A 16381-nucleotide genomic window follows, 5' to 3' on the forward strand; every position below is an offset into this window, starting at 1 on the left:
ATTCATTATAAATTTGTATAGATACACAAACCATATCACCTAAAATAGATATCTAATTATATACAACATAATTGCACGAAATTAGTTAGAGGGAAATGATTAACTTAATGCTAGAAGAATAATTTATTATTGGCTTAATTGAAGAACAATAATATCGTTCTATCAAAACCAAATTGTTCATTATTATTCTCCAAACCAAACAACCACTTCTTCAATTTGGATCCCTCTCGTATTGCCTCTAAAATCCCAAACATCCCCACATCGGCATATTTCTATTCCAAGTCTTTCTTCACGTAAGCTCTCGTTCCACCACAGTGCAACCTTAATTGTTTCTCACCCATAGGCTAAATATCATCACATTGTCTCTTCCTTATATGCTCTTAGAAATTACAAGAAAAATAGTTTAAATAATACTTCTTAAAAAATTAAAAAACAAATCAAATAGTTCAAATATCACTCATTATTTAAAAACTAAAATTGAAAGTCCTTACAAAACACAATTTCATTTTTTTTTAGCAAAAGTCACCCAAACTTAACACGACATTTTAATAATTTTAAAAAACAAAGTTATCTTCTAGTTGCACAACTTTTCTGCAAACTGAAAATTCAATTTTAAATTATATACTAGAGACTTGACTTCTTAAACTACACTCGATCTTGATATGGAGGACCTACTTAGAACCGATAATACTTTTTAAATCTCTCCATTATGGTAAAATTGGTGTAAAATTACACCATTTTTAAAAGACCACAGGGTCTCATAATGGAAACATAACTACAAATTAAAAAACCCTCCAAGACAAAGATATATCATGAAAAAACCTTCCTAGGCAAAGATATATCGTGATTACTTTAATGATCCACAAACTCTAGACCTGAAGTACTTGTGAAGAATTAAATTAGAATGCGACAAACAAAAAACACAAAGAAACATAAGATAGAATGTCAAGTCAAAGGCACGAAAAAAATCTAATTTATCATGGCATGTATTGGTTCTGTCGCTTTTTCTTCACCGCATATCATTCCATGAGAATTAGCTATCAGTTAGCAATTCCAAGAGGTCACTCTTCTTCATTTTTGAGAACCCTTTCAGGCCTCGAGACTTTGCAAGCACCCTCAATTCAGACAACTTCAGTGCACTTAAGTCTTCGTGTTGAACAGCTGGCTGCTCCTCCACACTCTCATAGTTATTGGTTTGCTCAAAATCATCATCCTCTGACAATGCAGCTATCCCAATGCTCGGGAAGAACAGCTCATCCTTTGAATCAATATCTAATTCAGAGTCAGGCTCTGGTTCGTCATCATGCTTCAAATCTATCTGATCATGATTGTTCTCTCCATCCTCACTACCTACTGGCAAGACATTCATATCATCCTCATTGTTTGAGACGGGCTGGTATTTTACACGAGGAACGGGAGACCTTCTCTGGAAACTTGATCGAGGCCTAGCTACTGAGGAAATATGACCCTCTTGTGGCTCATCCTTGGGAGTACTGTCTAAATCAAAAAATTTGGTGTTTCGTCCTCCGTCATATTGATTACTATCTTGCAACTGATCTGAACTAAGATCATTTCCTCTTCCCCCTCCGCTACTTCTCTTCACCTGCTCAACAGAGTGTTTCTTCAGCAATTTGAGGAGGGAATCTACAGTGCTGTTCTCTTTAATCTGCACTCGAGAGGCTTCAACTTTCTTTTCTTCTTTGGATGCAGCCCTCTCACGCAGCCGAGCCTGGACCTTCCTGAATAGCTCAACAATCTCCTTCTCTCTAGGACCAGGGACTGAAGTGGACTGGAATTTTCCTGAGGTTGAAAGAGACATAGGCGGTCCATTTTTTAAAGAAAACATATCATCATCGAAGTTCTCAAAATTATCTCTCCCATCGTTGTTCCTGTTCCTGCCTCTGGAGTGCCCATGCTTGTTTTGCCTTGAGAAATCTGGGTTTCTCTTTGCTTCACACAGAAAAGATGCTCCCCGAAAGCCACACCTTAGTCCTCTAACTTTGACATGGGAATGAATTATGTGATGACCTGGTGAAGAGTAAGAATATACAGCAGCAGATCGTCCAGAAACACCTGAACATGGGAGGCACTTTCCTTCTGCCATTCCACAACCTTCAATACCACCAAAATAATTTAGTTCCGTGGAGAAACACGTATATGAGACCAAAAGTTTTTGAAAAGGTGTTTAATGACACAAAACAGCATGTCCTGACAAGTAAACCCAAGAGAATGCAACCCACCTCTGACTTTAGTAAAGAAATAAAGATAGATGTCAAGACTAATCACGGGATCCAACTCTTGAAACCCTAAGCCCTAAAAACAAACTAATCATATTAAAATACAACCATTGTGACTTAACACTATTCCACAAGTAGCTTGCAGATAAGGCATGCAGAGCTACATTGGTTCGATCATCCTGGAAAAAAGAAGACAAACTTTGAGTTTGTTGAGTTCCCCTCTAAGACATCAACAATATAAATCCCGCTGCCCATGGTCAAAAGACCAACATTGTAATAACTGAACTTTGATTGTTTGTTTTCACTAAATATATACTAAAAACCATGGTAGAAAATGATGGTAATATAAAAACTATCAGTGCAAAATGCATTGCATGACAAAGATGACCATTCAGAAGAGCAAAAAAGAGCATAAACAAAGGGTATGCCTGAGTAAATAGCTTAATTCAGGATTTATTCAATAAGTTCTTATCACATGATAGCTTGTGTTATAAATTTGATTGAAACTAATAAAAACAAGCTAGAAAGAGCTAACTTTGATAAACTATATCAAGAAGCTTATTAGAGAAAACTAAAAAGGCATATCCAAGTAGTGTTAGCAATGCAGCTTGATTTGGATTTTACTTAAAAATACATTTGAAACATACCTAAAAGCTATATACAGGTCATTTTAGTTTGGTTTTGAACATATAATAAAATATGAACCAAACTAAACCAATTTGTGTAGTTTAGATTAAATCAGGTTTTGTGGTTTTCAATTCCTAGTTCTAAAAGTTTCTTTTATTAAAGGTTGAAATCATTAAAACCTAACACTGGATACATAAAACATAAAAACATTGCAAGTTGCAACAAACATAATAAACTAATAAAAACATAACATTATCATCAATTAAACGTCAATTGCAACAGAACATAGTAGAGATAACCAAAGCATCCCTGTCCAAATAAACCTAACCAAATTAAAGCATTAAATTAAATCACAGAAAAGCATTACATTAGACCTGTCCAAATAATCCTAATAAACCTAATCAAAGCATCACAATAAACCACACTTCCAAATATCCATCCCAGTCCTACATACACTTCACACACCTACCATATTCAGCCCACAAATAGAAATGCAGATTTTGTAAAAATCAATGGAACTGGAAGCGATAGACATTTGTACATAAACAATTATATCCTTCCTCGGCTCCCTTGAAACCACGACAAAGGGAAAACATAACAATTCATTTCATTACTTTACAGATTCATCAATTTCAAGATTTTCATCAGCTGCAGAGCTATGGTTTACAGTTACTAAACATTACATATTAAAATGCTAAAACAAGTATTTTCATCCTAAGAACAGCAACTAAACAATAAATCATTCAAATATCATAACCACAGATCTCTAAGGAATTCATTGTGGTTGAACAGAAAACAAATAAAAAAGGAACGCAATTCAGCAAGAGAGATTTAGGGAATAAAGCATAAAAGCTATTCTTTAAAAAGTAATACCCGAAGGGAACAAAATGCTAGTACTTGGTACTGCAGAATTTGCTCATTTTTAATAATCGTGTTTCTAGAATTATAGAAATAATTTTCCCTTCTTCTAGAGACACTCATAAAATTGTCAACTCAAAGAAAAATCTAATTATCACACCTAGTCAAACCAGAGACTAAATATTTTACCTAACAATAGGAAAAAAACATAACATTTTATAAATCAAGTTTGATAGCACTCAAAATCAATTTTCATCGGTGTCATAGCAGAGAAAAAAAAATGAAGGATTATGGTCAAATCAATTGAAAGAAACACAACTAATTAGATAGAAATTGGCATAATTTTAACTGGGAGATCTAAAGAAAGAAAAATGAACCAAACAAAGGAAGAAAAAAAAAATCCCAGTAAAGTATGAAGGAACACAGTTCAAATAAGATGAATCTTTTGTGGGATGATTAATAATGAGAGGCTTCAAATCCTATTATGTTTCTGAAGAAAAAAAATGCAATAAAAATGAAAAGAAATAAAAATTTACCCTTGAAAAACCACTGTTTTAATAATCGCTAGCGACTCCACTATTTGAATCCCATTGCAGCTGAGGATTACTGCGCTCCAATATTGTGCCTTTTTTAGTGTCATGTTGACTACTATGATTTTCATAAGTACAAATAAGCTCCTCCAGTCAATCCCCCCACCCAAAAAGAAAATAAAAAATAAAAACAATAAGTGGTTACAAAGAAAGAAAACCTACATTAGAGAAAAGAGCACTTCTATTAATAATGGAAGTGTACAAAACCAAGTAACCAATAGTTGACATTTCCTGGAGTAGATTTTCACTTGTAAATGTAAAATTCCGTTCAACAAATAGATGGCGGGCAATAGAAGCCAGCTCCAACAAAAAACGAGCAGAACATTATATCATCAATCCAAACTCCAAATACTAATTCCCAAAAGAATGAAGCCTCGAAGACACTTAAAAGCCACGCCAACAGATAAGAAACAAAAGTAAAAACACACATGATGGGGTTAAGAAACGATTAAAACAGAACAGAAAAAGAAGACAACAGCGATGGGGAAAGAAGCTTTCTATCATAATTCATGAAGCTACGAATTTCACAGGAATAGAACAGATGATTCATCCAACTAAACACACAGTATTGAAAACCCCGTTGTTTAATTTGAAATTTAAGCTAAACGAATGAAACGGGGTTTTGAAGCTGAAGGGCTTAAGCGTGGCTAAGGTTTCAGCATGTTTAGTTTTGTGTTCTGTAATAACCAAAGAATAATCATAAAGTCTAAGAGAAGAAGAGGGAATTAGGGTGAGAGAGACGCTAACCAAGTTTATTGGTGAGAAAGGGATGCAGCGTTTGCGACATTGTTTGAGGCCTAGTGCAGAGGAGATGAGAGGGAACTCTCACTCAATGCCGCTTTTCATGCGATTCGTAGGTTCTTTTGTTTGATAAGGGATGTTGTTGGAAATATGTAATATGTTAGAGGCAAAATTGTCATTGTATTTCCAACTAACTAAACTTGTGGGCTGGATCAACAACATTTTTTATGACTGCTTTGATCTTCCCATTGCCAACGGTAAATTATAAAAAGACAGAAGTTTATCTGCTATACTCAAAATATAATTCACTAAGTTATAAATTATTTCTTAAAAGATTAAATAATATCTACTTAAAAGATTTAAACCTAAATACTCTATTATATTTTATCTTTGGTATACAAATGTTATATTATTATCCAAAGAGATAACATAAGTCTATGAAAACATCTGAGCAACATGGAGAATCCCTTCAACGCTTCCTTTTAATATCTATAATTATTAATCTCTTAATATTCACTTGATAACATAAGTATCAAGAGTGTCATGCATCTTCTCTTATTGTGTTGGAGTTATCCTAATTCATCATTGTTGCTTATAGTTTAACTCATATTTCGAAGAGATTGAGGACTTCACCTCATTAATAGATTGGTCCAAAGATTTTCACTTTCTAGTAAGAACAATTTTCAAGGAAAAAGATTTTAAACAAATTAATTTATAAAAGAGTTTCTTATATTAAATTCTTTTAAGATTTTGTTATAAAATGTAACATGTTATGATAACAAGGATTTTTACCTACTGGATTAGTTATGAACATGTCCAATCTCACAAAACTTGAATTTGTGCTTTTAATTATTATATGTGGAAGCTACTCAACATAAATTTCCATTTATCACCTTATGGGTCATGAGAGTTCTGCGAAATATTGTTTCATATGTAATATTTTTCATAATAAAAAGATTAATATTCTAAATATATGATTTCTAAACAATGTTCTTTAATACTGATAATTTTAAAAAAAAAAAATGAACGTTAGAACTAACCCAACGATTATGTGTCTTACAAATAATACAACTTATACAACTTCTAAAAGTAATAATTTTTTTTTTCTCGTTTGGTAATGCAAAAAAAAATAGTATTAGTATTTTTAAAGAGCTAATAAATTAAAACAACCATATATAAGGTTACATATTAAAAATGCATCATTTTATTCTCCTTAGTTAGGTAAAATCTAAGTTTTAGATGGAAAATGAACGTTTGTGAGTGCACCATTAACCATAAATTGGGAGCAAAAGAGGAAAATAAAATAAAAGGAAATAATTTTGAGCGAGTTAAAACAAGAACATGCTTATGTGCGTGTGGTAGAGCCAATTTTAACTGGAACGTTCTTTTCATAAGCTGACTGACTAGAGAAAACAGATATCAAACAGTATCCCCTTGAAATTCAAAACGTGAGCCCAATCACACTGGGACTTCACAATTCTACGTAATTGTCATCGAGCAAAAAAGGAATAGAAAATACCTGAAACCATGATAAATCTAATGGTGCAGCCTTTTGTGGTCTTTAACATATAGACCAAAATTTAGTCAATTTTAGAGCCAAATCAATGACTTACGAATAGTTCTTGCTTGAACTTAGCTTACAATCATGTTCGTGTTGGGAAGAACGAACCAATCGCCTAAGATGCAGTGCAAAGGATAGCCATATAACATCACCATCCCATTGCAACAATTTAAAAATCATCTACTTTATTCTTCATCTGTGCTTCAAGGAAAATCCACAAGAAGAAACTAGGGAATGCATAAAGTAAAGTAGTTAGTGCTTCCCGGGACAAAAAGCTCAGGCTTTGTGACTCTTTGCCATCTCATCAACATCAAGTTCCACTTCCAACACTGGTGTATCCTTTCGCATGCCAAAATAACTGGTAGACGAGTAAAATATATCAATAATAATCAATTAAAAAAGGGCACCCCATTTTAGTGCATGATAATTAAGGTTCAGTACATCAGAGGGTCCCTAATTGTTTTTGGAATTTCATTTAATTATCCCTAAAGATTAAAAAAAATAGTTCGGTCTTCGATATTGTAAGTTTTTTGGTATTGGACTCCATAGTTAATTTAAAATGGTTTGAAACTGCTAGAAAAATAACTTCGTGTCAGTTTTAATAACTCCACGAACTCAATTACAAAAATTATAAAAAAATCGAGGACCCAACTGCAATTTTTTTAGTCTAAGGACCTAATTAAAAAGATCAACGACATAACAATTAATTAACCTAAGAAATTAAGTTCACCTGTTTTGTACACGGCCATGGTCTACAGCGCTTCGCAGGCAATATATGACTCTGCCTACGATGTCTGTCATCTGAACTGGACCAAATGTTCGACTATCATTCGCTTCCTGCTTTTGGGGTTAGGAGCATTAAAAGTTCAATTATTCTAAGTGTTCTACAACCAATTGAGGAGGGAAAAACATTGCAATATCAAAGAAAAAGGAGTGAATATATGAGGTTCAAACTTAACTATATCCTCAGTTCTCACCGAAACCATACGATGCTACATAGAAAATATTGAGAGTTTGACACTAACCATTAGCAGGAGAACTTTTTTGCCTGATAGAGGTGATTTTGTTTGTCTTCAGGTTACTACCATGGTTATTGTTCAGGAATAAGCAATTTTCGTATTACAAAAAAAATGATAAAAGTCATGAATGAATTAAAACATAGATTGAACATTTCCACTTGAGAAATCCAAGTCGCAAATGATCTCTAGGCTATAGCCATATCATAAACTGAACTGCAAAAGTTACTTAACTGAATTGCCATGGTAAGCTGTGGTCTATTTTCATTATGTTTTGAACAACTATATTATCTACTAACTCATCATAGAAAATTACTTTAACCAAACCAACCGTTGAAATAAATCTATTTATAATCTAGTTATTAGACTAATTTTACATGCAAATTTCAGAAAATTTAAATAACTACAAGCATGCTCCTATCTTGCTTTTTGATTTTATATCAATTATAACTCACTGCTTTGACTAAATGATATTTTAATCCAAAACGTTTACCTTCGCTTTCAATTTTTCATTTTCAGCTACAACCCAGCATTGGTCCTTCTCAAGAGTAAAGGGTTCATCATTTTCATCAGTAGAAACCATTTCATAACCTTCAATCGCAGTTAATCTTCTGACTAGGTAGTTATCTGGCTTCTCAGGATCCTTCAAAACCACAACATCTCCTACAAAAACACGCCTGTAAAAGAACCAAGTCAATCACTAACAAACGATGCATATGAATCAAAAAGCTCCAGATGAAAAGGTTCATCATCACTCAGGCTCCATCTTTTGCGGAACTCAAAAAAAATAAGAACAAAAGCGACAAAGATCTAGTTTCAACATCATGCAAATTGCCAGTCACTGGGCAATCCTTTTGTTTTCCGGAAGGGGTCATCACAACCTAATAACAAAATCCGAAAAACATAAATAATACACATAACCACTCCCGATTATATGCATGAAATTTGTCACACTACTGAAGGACAACTAATTTATAGTTTTACATATAACATTTGCTACAACCAACCGAGGCTCTGAACTATAACTTTACAATCTTCAAGATATCTACAGATTCGTACGTAAAAACCAACTCAGAACTTTAACCAGCAAAGTGTCAGATTGTTGTTACAAAAACATACAGTCAGACACAAACACTAGACTCATTTATCATCTCTGGTGCACCGACACGTCCATCAAGGTAACACGGATAGGATTACGTTCGCTGAAAATTCGTATTTAGAGAGTGTCCAGTCATTGGCAATTGAAATCGTGGAGAAAAAGGTGCTTGCACATAATTCTGTTTTCTTTAACCACCGCAGGTTCAGTTTTTCTTTACTTTATTAAAGCGCTTCTATTTGTTTTAGCATCTAACACACAACCCACCGAATTTTATTCCTAATATTAACAACCCGGCATAAAATCAGATTTGAACGTTTTCTTTAATTTATTAACCAACGCACGTTCTGTATTTCTTTAAATCGAATTTTCAAATAATAATTACAATAAATAAAAATAATTTTAAATAAGATATAAATTGAAGTTTAAAATATTATTAACAACAAATAAAATATAATAACAGTTTAAAACAATCATAAAAACTATAAAATATTATAACAGTTTAAGTATATATTTTCTTAATTTGCTTAGGTTGAGAGAATATAATATACAATAAATAGGCAGATAAATAATAACAACCCTACATGTGATACTAACCTCATGAGATGCTTATATATGTGACCTATCACTTTTAATTTGTCATTAAAGGTGTAGCAAAGGAAAATTATTTGAAGTGACATTCAATTCTTTTATTCTTGTTATTCTAGAAGTGTTTGACCGATTGCATTTTATCTCTTCTTTCATCTTCTTTCTAAGGAATTCTTTTTTACTTATTAGACTTTTTTTTCATTATTTTCTACTATTTTTTTTTATTATTGATTTTTTTTACCTCTAAGCAGATATAGTATTTTATTTATGACCAGGTGAGTAAAAAAATGTCAAAGCCAACACCAAATTCGTTAGTTATAACTCAAAAATTCAAAGAGAGTTTATTTCAAAAGATGTTCAACAAGTTGATTATGCTTCTTTATTGACATATGTCAGTTTATTAGACAAAAACTGAAGGAGAGAGGGAAACAAGAGATGGTCTTGTAATTTTTGTCAAAAAATATTTGAAAGTTATTACTCTAGAGTAAAAGCTCATTTATTGAAAATTCATGGGTCTGGAATTAGTGTGTGCTCAAACATCACTGAAAAATATTTGGTTGAATTGAAATGGTTGTTGATTTGGCAGAAAATAGAGTAAAACCTAAGCATGTTCCCATGCCCACCGAAGATGGACAAAAAAAGTAGTTTATTAAAAAGGAGGAAGAGTGGTCCTTTAGAGAGGGCACTCAACATAGAGGACAAAGACAATCTAAATGCTATCATAACTAGAATGTTCTATTCTTCTAGGTTGTCTTTTAACCTTGCAAACCCCTATTAAGTGAATTCATACTTGTTTGTTGCAAACCATAATATCAGTGGTTTTATTCCTCATAGGTACACTTGAGATTGAAACTCTAAAATAATTCTCAAGGGCTTGAAAGATCTCTCTCACTCTCATTCTATATATAAGAAAGATCTAATACTAATAGGTTTCTGAGTAAGAAACCTAATTAATCATGATCACAATGGACAGAAAAGATAATGAAAGAATGAATTTCTCTTATTGATGGTAATAGAATTATTGAGCATAACCTTCCTCACATGACTGTAGCCGCCTGTCAACAAACTCAATAATCAAAAACATAACCCTAACAATAGACTCTAGCTTTATTTATACTAATTATTTCCTGCTCTCTCACTCTCATTCTATATATAAGAAAGATCTAATACTAATAGGTTTCTGAGTAAGAAACCTAATTAATCATGATCACAATGGACAGAAAAGATAATGAAAGAATGAATTTCTCTTGATACCATGTTAGAAGTGGACTTTAAGCCTAACTCAACCCCACAAAACCGGCTTGTAGGGTGAGGTTTGCACCCACTTATATACACTTAAATGGCCTCATCTCTAGTCGATGTGGGACTTCCAACAGATGGTAATAGAATTATCGAGCATAACCTTCCTCACATGACTGTAGCCGCCTGTCAACAAACTCAATAATCAAAAACATAACCCTAACAATTGACTCTAGCTTTATTTATACTAATTATTTCCTGCCCATCTTGTGCTAAATCTATCCCTAGAAGATTGTTCTAAATATTTCCCTAGAATATATTTCCCCAAAATATCGCTCTAAATATTTCCCTAGAATATCACTCTAATATTTCTCTAGAATATCGCTCTAAATATACTAAATATTTCCCGCCTATCCTAACTACTACAACAATTAGGATAATAGCTCTCCAACCGGTCGGCTCAGGTTCTTTGCTGCTTCCCACCATTCGGCTCGAGCTCTCACCACCTTCAGCCGTTCAGCTCGACTCCTCACCGCCTTCCACCATTGGGCCTGACCTCTCCCCACCTTCCACCGTCCAGCTTGACCTCTCTCTGCCTTCCCTCATTCAGCCTGACCTCTCCCCGACTTCCATCGTCCGGCTTGACCTCTCTCCGCCTTCCCCCGTTCGGCTTGACCTCTCCCCGCCTTCCACCGTTCGACCTTCTCCTTCTCTCCTATACCTTCTTCTCTCATGTACCTTCCAACCCCTAACAGATACAAAGTAGGGTAGTTCAAATACAATGACGATAAATAGGGTAAATACTCTAATAATGATAAATAGGGTAAGTACTCTAACAAATATTCTAACACTCCCCCTCAAGTTAGAGCATACAAATTGTATGTACCAAGCTTGGAATAGATAAACTCAATTTGAGATCTCTTTAGGAACTTAGAAACTTCAACTTAGAACAAGATGCATGTATGCTTCAGACCAATCGAGAAAGAATATCTATAAACCTAATTGGACTCCCAATCCACATAGCCAAAGAGACTCCTTTTGAAATATAGGACTCGTCTTCAAGAGTGTGCACCAAACCAATGATAGTGGTCAACGGATAGCAAAATTGCAAAAACACAGATTGACAAACAACTCACAGCAGCTTATGGAGAATAATATTGGACATCGGTGGACAACCAGGAAACTTCAACTAGCACCACGAAACTTCAACTAGGATGACTTTGATAAAGGATATTTCCATTAAAAGTGGATGAAAGCCAGCAGTGGTAGACAACAACAAACTATAGGGACTAAATTGCCATCACTGACTGATGGGGCCTGCAGTGGCTAGAAGCGACAAAATTACAAGAGCTTTCATCACTGACTGATGGGGTGATGGGGCCTACAGTGGCTGGAAACATACTCCCCCTCACAACGAATGGCTGACATGACGACACGCTGATGACAAATCGTGAAGGTGGAAGATCATAATGGTCTCCTTTATTCATCAAAGCACCTAAAAATAGATCTAACAAAAGGCTTCGTGAAATTGTTGACTAAGGAATCTCGCCAAAATAGACTCCCCGAGCAACCTTCAACCTATGACTTTGGTATCGAAATTCCTTGGTTTTAACCACCAATTGTCCTTATAGACTCAAAAATAAATGACACCCAACAAGAGCATCATAGCTGCTACAACATACAAAGCTAAACACACATCATGTAAGGAGACCAAGGTTATTAGAGCGGGCTAGTTACCATCAACAAAGAGCTAGAACAAATCAAACAAAAATAATCAAGGAACAAAGATTGGTACTTATGATAACATAAAAATGCCAAAGACAGGTTGGAGGTCCAAAGGTTCTATGTTGGACTACTCCCAAATGGTGATACTTAGCATTGTATCACAAGAAGTACGGGCTAAACAAACTAGACTCAAGCCCAAAAAGAAAGTGACCATCAACGATTGAAGAAAGAAGTGACGTAGTGGCATCAAGGGTGGTCTGTTGAACATCACTGTTGAGAACAAAAAAAATGGCTTTCTAGAGTCATCTACCAACTTATCACTTGTAAGAGCCCATCGGCCAATAGTACCTTGGTTCAGTTTCTTGAGAACAATTGAGATTCATTCTGTGAGCAAATTAGAAACCCCTAACCTCGAATGAGTCAACCTAGCGAGTCAGAGTGGGTCAGCATAAAGAGAGGGATGAAGAATCAGCTCATGGTTCAAATGACAAACACGCGCTGGAAGTTGATCGGAGAAAAGTCGTGTGTGACGACGCGTGTAGAGGAGAATGAGGCAGCGACCACCAAGGATGGGTCGCGCTCCTCGAGGCACACAAAACCCCTAACTTCACTGGAGAAAACGTGATGGTAGCTGTGGTGGACATCGCACAGATGTGGAGCGTGTGGCAACGCCTAGATGAGAACTAGCCCTCGACTCCAGTGGGTTGGCCATGGCTCGAGGAGGCGATCCAGATCCGTTGGTCACCAGACGAAACTGTGACGGTGAACAACAGAAAATAGTGAAAAGAATATTGCAAATAATGAGATTAGAAGAATAGGATTGCTAATTACAGAAAGGATTGTTGATTTCAGAAAAGACGAAATTTTGTTAAGACCTGCGGCAACAAAGATAGAGTAGGAAAAGACTTAGACAACCTACTCTGATACCAACTTGAGATTGAAACTGTAAAATAATTCTCGAGGGCTTGAAAGTTCCCTCTCACTCTCATTCTATATATAAGAAAGATCTGATACAAAGTAGGGTAGTTCTGATATAATAATGATAAATAGGATAAATACTCTAATAATGATAAATAAGGTAAATACTCTAACAATGATAAATAGGGTAAATATTCTAAAGATACAATGCATTCAGGTTGTCCAGATAACAGGGGTAAACTATAATTTAACAAGAAAAAGGTCTTTTAAGAATTCAGTGGGTATATGACGGACCAGTTATAGGAAAAGTGGGGGTCTATCTTAACTGACGTTGAAAAGAAAATAAGTGACAAACAATTTCTAAGCAAGGGTTGCACATATATCCAAAAAGATGACACCATATCACGAGTCTAAGCAAGGTAAAGCAAATAGAAGCCATTTATGCAAAACATTTATGTTATATATCTATCTCTAGAAGGCCCACATCAAACAAATAGCAATAACAGTCAATAGATTTCACAAAAGGAGAGTGTTGTTATATTATATGAATATGAAATTACGTTGGGTCTGCAGTTGGCAAGTTCCGAACAAGAGTTACCGATTTTCCATCAATAGCAGGGGCCATCTCCTCTCCTTTATTCCAGTGCAAGTACGTCATCCTTCCTTGAAAGAAGTTTTTCCAAATAATGTCCCTTGCCTCTTTGTCTGAAATGAGACCTCCTTTATAGTTCTGTTCAAATTAGACATAGAATGGCAAAAAACATTTCAGAGGGGATTTATAAGTGCTAACAATGCAATAAAAATTTGAAGAGAAAAGGTAAATATTTCACTAGGACAATTGTAGACCTTAAACTCAAGAAAAAATATTCCAATAAATGTCATTGTCTAGTTGATAATTTTCACTCTGCCGAGAGTATCAAAATTCACAATCGTTCAAAATGATACCTCATATTTAATATCTAAATTAGCTCAAATATGCTTCAGTCTTCAAAGAATTATTTCCCAATTGTCCCCTCAGATAATCATTTTAATTTAAAATAGCATAGATTCAACAGATACATTGTAAACAGAAAAAAGAGAGAACTTGTGTAAAAGACTATGAACAATTGTCGTGTTGCAGTACAAGACAATGACTTAATACTCCTATTTTCTTCATATTAAAATTCCACAGCAAATGCAAGAGCGGTACAAGTTTCAACTAGAACAAGCCTAGCCCAATATCATTCCTAACCAAATATTATTCCTAGTATTCTTTTAACAGATTCCAAGTAATCCATGACTATTCTATTTATTATTTTTTACAATAAACAACTAAAAGAAAGAGAGTTCCCCAAGACAATGACTTAATTGTACCACAACAATTATCATGTTGCGGTAAATTACAATGACTTAATACTCGTACTTAATTCATATTAAAATTCCACAGCAAATGCAAGAGTGGTACAAGTTTCAACCAAAACAAGCCAAGCCCAATATCATTCCTTACCAAATATTATTCCTAGTATTCTTTTAACAGATCCCATGTAACCCATGACTATTCTATTTATTATTTTTTAAAATAAACAACTAAAACAAAGAGAATTCCCCAAATCAAAAGAACATAAGAAAATTACATAAATGCAGAGAAATGGATATGATGAAAAACCAAAAGAATATTCTTTTCAAGATAAAAGCATATCTTGAAAATCACAAGCAATCCAACTACTCTTATCTAATTCTTCCTCGAGTTTCATATAATAAGATATAAATTGGCTTCCAAGCCACTAACACCTTTATTAACACTGCATAAATTTAGTGGAGAAGTCCTATTGTTTGAATGATAACCACTATACAGAAAAAGGTAAAAAACAAAAAAATAAAAGACAAGGCGTTTGAAAGGTTTGATATTTCCTCTTATCCAAGGCAGTTTAGAGATAAAGGTAAAGTTATTCACTTTGTTGTGGTAAATAAAATGTAAACTTCTCAGCTTCGATATTTCAACTACCATTCTATGGTCATGACAGAGAAAATGAACTGACAAAAAAGATCTCTTTGCAAATAAACAACACGGGTATTATTAGAAGAATTACGAGAAGGACACGGTGATAGACCCAAATTACAAAAGTTTCTCATCAGCATTGCCCAGTTGAAGACTTAAACAGAAAAGCAGTTTTAAATGTACTAGCAACGAGTAATTCCCACTAACAATCACTGAAAGAAACATTCTTGAAATGTACTCATAAGTTCAAGATGGGGGATTTTGTCGTCGTGCCTAAAGTCTACCCATATAAACTCGCATTCATTAACAAGAACCAGTTCTGAGATCACCCTAACATGGCCTACGAATATGATCTGCAAGACTGGACCTAAATGAAAGCATAACAAATACACAGAACATCAGAGAGAAAATGAAAGAGGGAAGAAGGACCTTCAAGCCGAGGGAGACGGAGTAATCGATTTTGTGGGCAATATAGCGAAACCATGTCGATAGCGAAACCATTGCAGGGTGCAGACAGAGTGTAATTGTGTCCAGAACCAGAACGCAGCAGAAGAGGCGCTACTCTCTGCTCTTCTTCTCCTCTAAACCCCAAAAAGAATTTCTCGCTATTTCTTAATATCAAGTATTCTGCATTTACCGAAACTTTTTTTTTTTTCAAAATAATAATAATAATAACTTAAAAAAAAATAAGAATAACACTAATAGATTATTTAGGAAAGACAACAGTTTTATGATTTTTTTCTTTTCCGTACTTGAGACTAAAATGTATTTCTTTTCTCTTATATAGTTCAGATATTTTGTATTTTTTTTTAGTTTGAAACGATAGAAAATTATATCTTCAATACATTTTGATTATCAAATTAGTTGAAGAATAAGTATTTCAAATTTAAATATTTATATAAATTATTTTATTTTTATCTTAAAATAAGAATTAAAAAATCTTATACAATTAAATTCATATATTTAAAAATATTTCATGTTTTTTCTACATAAAATAGAAATATTGAAAAACAAATCACTTAAGTCTTTTAAAAATAGTGTAACCAAGAAACATAAAAATAAATAAATAAAAAGTAATATTTAATTTATACTTATGTCAATTAATTCATGCCTAGTCTTTTTTATAGAAATTATAATTATATTATTTAATTTATTTATATGCACTATCATATTTATTGAATTTAGGTTTAAATCTTCGGTTGGTCCT

At 33.9% G+C, this 16381-nt stretch overlaps 2 protein-coding genes across 5 annotated transcripts; both read right to left on the reverse strand.

The window, feature by feature from the left end:
- Positions 1-797: 797 nt before the first annotated feature.
- On the reverse strand, positions 798-5183 carry LOC106769652 (rho-N domain-containing protein 1, chloroplastic). Of its 3 annotated transcripts, none has more exons than XM_014655360.2 (2): positions 5060-5183; positions 798-2112 (listed from the first exon to the last, which is right to left on the reverse strand). In XM_014655360.2, the coding sequence occupies exons 1-2, from the start codon at positions 5097-5099 to the stop codon at positions 1034-1036; spliced, it is 1119 nt and encodes a 372-aa protein (XP_014510846.1). In that variant the 5' UTR covers positions 5100-5183; the 3' UTR covers positions 798-1033. The 3 variants fall into 3 exon arrangements, with proteins under 3 accessions (XP_014510846.1, XP_022640396.1, XP_022640395.1); XM_022784675.1 differs by lacking the exon at positions 5060-5183 and adding an exon at positions 4259-4652; XM_022784674.1 differs by lacking the exon at positions 5060-5183 and adding an exon at positions 2241-2371.
- Positions 5184-6421: 1238 nt separating this feature from the next.
- On the reverse strand, positions 6422-15785 carry LOC106769732. Of its 2 annotated transcripts, none has more exons than XM_022784650.1 (5): positions 15604-15785; positions 13757-13926; positions 8124-8307; positions 7345-7454; positions 6422-6972 (listed from the first exon to the last, which is right to left on the reverse strand). In XM_022784650.1, the coding sequence occupies exons 1-5, from the start codon at positions 15673-15675 to the stop codon at positions 6891-6893; spliced, it is 618 nt and encodes a 205-aa protein (XP_022640371.1). In that variant the 5' UTR covers positions 15676-15785; the 3' UTR covers positions 6422-6890. The 2 variants fall into 2 exon arrangements, with proteins under 2 accessions (XP_022640371.1, XP_014510953.1); XM_014655467.2 differs by having other exon boundaries at positions 7345-7451; positions 15604-15784.
- Positions 15786-16381: the final 596 nt, after the last annotated feature.

The sequence above is a fragment of the Vigna radiata genome, chromosome 8 (genome assembly GCF_000741045.1).
Source record: "Vigna radiata var. radiata cultivar VC1973A chromosome 8, Vradiata_ver6, whole genome shotgun sequence".
In the NCBI taxonomy this organism is placed as follows: Eukaryota; Viridiplantae; Streptophyta; class Magnoliopsida; order Fabales; family Fabaceae; genus Vigna; species Vigna radiata.